The sequence below is a fragment of the Galeopterus variegatus genome, unplaced genomic scaffold, assembly GCF_000696425.1.
Source record: "Galeopterus variegatus unplaced genomic scaffold, G_variegatus-3.0.2 Scaffold4000, whole genome shotgun sequence".
NCBI classification, from domain to species: Eukaryota; Metazoa; Chordata; class Mammalia; order Dermoptera; family Cynocephalidae; genus Galeopterus; species Galeopterus variegatus.
The window spans coordinates 67254-70684 of record NW_007730111.1 but is presented as its reverse complement, the minus strand read 5'-3'; the positions used below and the strand labels follow the sequence as shown (position 1 = coordinate 70684).

At 45.0% G+C, this 3431-nt stretch overlaps 1 protein-coding gene across 1 annotated transcript in view; it reads left to right on the top strand.

Annotated features, from left to right (window-relative positions):
• The first annotated feature begins 2883 nt into the window (after positions 1-2883).
• KCTD17 (potassium channel tetramerization domain containing 17) overlaps positions 2884-3431 on the top strand; it is a 22386-nt gene continuing 21838 nt past the window's right edge. Inside the window, exon 1 of the mRNA XM_008586494.1 lies at positions 2884-3065. Within this exon, the coding sequence (XP_008584716.1) occupies positions 2884-3065 (182 nt within the window). The remainder of the gene's footprint in view (positions 3066-3431) is intronic.

The window sequence follows — 3431 nt, the reverse complement described above, 5'->3', positions numbered from 1 at the left end:
GAATTATTACATGGGAACAGGAACCATACACAATGAAAAGTTGCGTGCTTGACTGCTCAAACAGCTCATTCTTAGCTTCTGTGACCTAGCTCCCTAGCTTGCTTTGTGCACCTGGACAAACCTGTGTGCCAACGGGATGTAGTTTTTGCCTTTAAAAATCCCACAAGAACAAGGCCCAAGGCCGCTCTTCCTTGGTTGCTCCTTAGGAGATGGTCACTGGCCAGCTGGAGTGAATAAACTGCCCTTTTCTGCATGAGTGGCATGTAAGTGCATTCTTGTGGGAGGGTGCCCCACAACATCTTGGAGGCCCCAGCAAGATTCTTTCTCTTGTGAGTATATCCCTTCCTGCACTTATCTCCTAGGAGAAGATAGAGAAGCTGTTCCTCTTCTCCCTGGAGGCAAACGGGGCACTATACTCTCTCCCCAGGTAGGTGAGATCTCAGTAAGGGATGGTGCACCAATGGTTGGGCTTAGTGGGAGGCTGGATGCAGCATTAAATCCCCTAGTCCTTGGGCTCCTGAGATGTCGCTGGGCCCATTGGTAATTTGTATTTGGGTTTGGGACTTGCAAGTCAATAGGAATTGTGTTTCCATGTTTCTTGTTCGTCTTTGTTGTTGCGATTGTTGTGTCTGTGGATATCTTAGAGTAATTGTGGACGTGGCCACTTGTCTGTCTTTTGTGTGTTGCCAGTTGTGTGTTTTTGTGTATCATTAACTGTGGTCTTATATAACAAATGGGACAAAATTCCTCCAAACAGGTCTATGGGACAAGTCCCTTACATACAGGTTTGGATTGATATAATCTCTGACAAGCCATCATGACTAAAAAGGTGCCATAAAAAAAAAGTCCCAAGGTGAATGGAAATAGAACACCATGTGTGCTTTTAACTAAGCCTTCTCTTCCAGCTTCTCTGAAGAAGAGCGCCTCCCACAGCGCCTCCCATACTCTCTGACGCCTCTGAAGACCCAAGGTGGCTTTAAAAATTGAAAATAAGCTAAGAGTAGTTCCTTTAATAATTTCTTCTCCCTTCACTGGAGAAGATTTAAAAATTTGGGGAAGGTTGATGATAAGTTAAACAGCAGTAGTTCATAACAGCAATGATTTAATCTCTGAATATGCTATAACCAAAGAAAAGAATTTGAAAAACTGTTGTAGGACTGCTAGGTTAGTCCCAGAATGTCAACCTCATTTTCGTTTTATTGGCTTTTGTTATTTTATGTCATGCTGACCTTATTGTTAAACACAGGTTTGTTTACATTCTTTCTGCTCATGGAGAAAATGGGGAGAACATTACTTTTAAGTTGGTTGAAAGTATTAACTGACCAAACACCTCAGAAAAATGTCAATTAGGCAGCTAAGAAAGCATACTCTGTTCATCACTTTAAAAAAATATACAACGTTATTAACTCCACAGTGTAACAGTTGTCAGAGTCAACATTTAGGTAGATATAAATGAAATATTTAAAAGGTAGTGTAAACAGTTTTCAGGGCATACACATAGCTTTTTCCTAAAGAATTGCTCTGGCAACTTTGTTAAAAACCAATTCACCAGAACTATGGGTGTATTTCTGGACTTTCTTTGCCTGTTTCCCATACTCGGAGTGGCACTGGCTCTCCCTAACCTTCCTCCAAACCCCCCTCTCACTCCCCCACCTGATCTTTCCCTCTGCATACTCAGAGTGGCACTGCATACCAGTCCCCTCCCTGCCGTTCCTTGAAACCCCCCTCTCACCCCAACAGCCTTCCTTGCCTCCCGGAACTCCTCAAGACCAGGCTCCCTTCACGGTTTACAACTGGAAAAATCAAAATCCTTCTTTCTCAGAAAAACCTCAGAGCCTTATCTCCCTCCTGGAGACTGTTTTCTTTACCCACCAGCCTACATGGGATGATTGTCAGCAGCTCCTGCGGACTCTCTTCACATCAGAAGAATGTTAGTGGATCCAGAGGGAGGCTCTGAAAATTGTTACTGGTCATGATGGCTGACCCTCCGATGACCCTGTTTGCCTCAAACATGTGTTCCCCCCTAACAGACATGGGTGGGACCCAAACACGAACCAAGGTAAGGGGGCTCTCGATCTGTATCACCAGACTTTCCTTAGGGGACTCCACACAGCAGCCCAGAAGCCCACTAACCTATCAAAAGTAAGTGAAACTACTCAGGGATCAAATGAAACCCTGCTGCTTTCCTGCAACGCCTTATGGAGGCTTACAGGACCTACACTCCTGTGGACCCTGAGACCCCAGAAAACGGGCAGGTGATAAATATTGCCTTTGTTACCCAGTCAGCCCAGACATTAGGAGACAGCTTCAAAGACAGGAAGGATTTAAAGGAAAATTGTTATCTGAGCTGGCTGAAATTGCTCAGAGGGTCTTTAATGACAGATAGTCCAGAAAAGAAACAAACCAAAAAGCTAGATCTTAAAGATGCCTTCTTCAGCCTCCTGCTGGCTGAGGTAAGCCAACCTCTCTGCCTTTGAATGGACTGACCCTGGGGGAGGATACTCTGGACAATTAACTTGAAGTCACCTCCCCCAAGGATTTAAAAATTCCCCAACCTTATTTGATGCAGCCCTTCAGCCTGTTTGTTGCCAAGATGTGAGGCATTGCCAGTGGGGGGGGGGGGGGCTCACCCAAGCCCTGGGACCATGGAAGAGGCCTATCACCTACCTCTCCAAGAGGTTGAACAGTGTAGCTGCAGGATAGCCAACCTGTCTCTGAGCCATAGTGGCAACTGCTTTACTGGTAAAAAGAGGCCAACAAGACATATGCTTAGAGGCCCCTCACTCTGTACAGACTCTCTTACAAAGTACACCTGAACATTAGCTCACCAACTCCTGCTTCACCCAGTATTGGGCTTTACTTCTAGATCAACCCCTAAAAACCATGGCTCTAAATCCGGCTACCCTCCTCCCGGATGACGACGACCCAATTGAGCCTGTCCATGACTGCCTCAAAACAATCGAGACTCTCCAAGGCCTCCGGCTGGACCTGACTGGTGTGCCCTGGACAGAACCTAATGAAATGCTGTTCACTGATGGAAGCAGTTTCATCTCCAATGGAATCAGGTATGCTGGGACAGCCATGGTAACTTTAGATGAGGTCATTTGGGCTCAAGCCTTAAGCCAAAGAACATCTGCTCAAAAGGCTGAGCTCATAGCCCTAACACAGGCTGTAAAGTATGGAAAAGATAAAAACAGTATTATACTGACAACAGATATGCTTTTGCCACTGCCTATGTTCATGGGGACTTCTTATACAAAAAGAGAGGACTATTAACATCAGAAAATAATAAATAAATAACAAAACAAAAATACTAGCCCTCTTTAAGGCCATATGGTATCCAAAAAAGAGTGGCCATCATACATTGTCTGGGGCACCAAAAAGATAACTCATTTGAGACCCAAGGCAATGCTGCTACAGATTTGACTGCC